Below are 281 nucleotides of genomic sequence, written 5' to 3'. Positions count from 1 at the left end.
TCCTCCTCCTCCTCCTCCTCCTCCTCCTCCTCCTCCTCCTTCTTCTTGATTTATGTACTGTCAAACGGGAAGGGATTTTGTACAGGGAGAAGCAGCAGCCCTGCCTGTGTATGAAAGTCCACAAGAGTGAGAGACAAGCCAATGCCTCCTCCTCTTTCTTTTGTCCCTCCACTCAGGGCCCTGACAAATCTCGCTCTCAGCTCCTGATCGTGGACCGGAGCTACGATGTCGTGTCTCCTCTCCTGCACGAATTGACCTTCCAGGCCATGGCCTATGACCTG

General features: G+C 54.1%; 1 protein-coding gene across 1 annotated transcript in view; it reads left to right on the top strand.

Annotated features, from left to right (window-relative positions):
• Positions 1-281, top strand: part of LOC107113603 (syntaxin-binding protein 2-like) — a 53,669-nt gene that overhangs the window by 36,413 nt on the left and 16,975 nt on the right. The window contains exon 9 of the mRNA XM_015414950.1: positions 177-280. Within this exon, the coding sequence (XP_015270436.1) occupies positions 177-280 (104 nt within the window). The remainder of the gene's footprint in view (positions 1-176; position 281) is intronic.

This window comes from Gekko japonicus, unplaced genomic scaffold (genome assembly GCF_001447785.1).
Source record: "Gekko japonicus isolate JY-2015 unplaced genomic scaffold, Gekko_japonicus_V1.1 scaffold3532, whole genome shotgun sequence".
In the NCBI taxonomy this organism is placed as follows: Eukaryota; Metazoa; Chordata; class Lepidosauria; order Squamata; family Gekkonidae; genus Gekko; species Gekko japonicus.
Note: the sequence above shows the minus strand (reverse complement) of the source record. Positions and strands in the feature narration are given on the sequence as shown.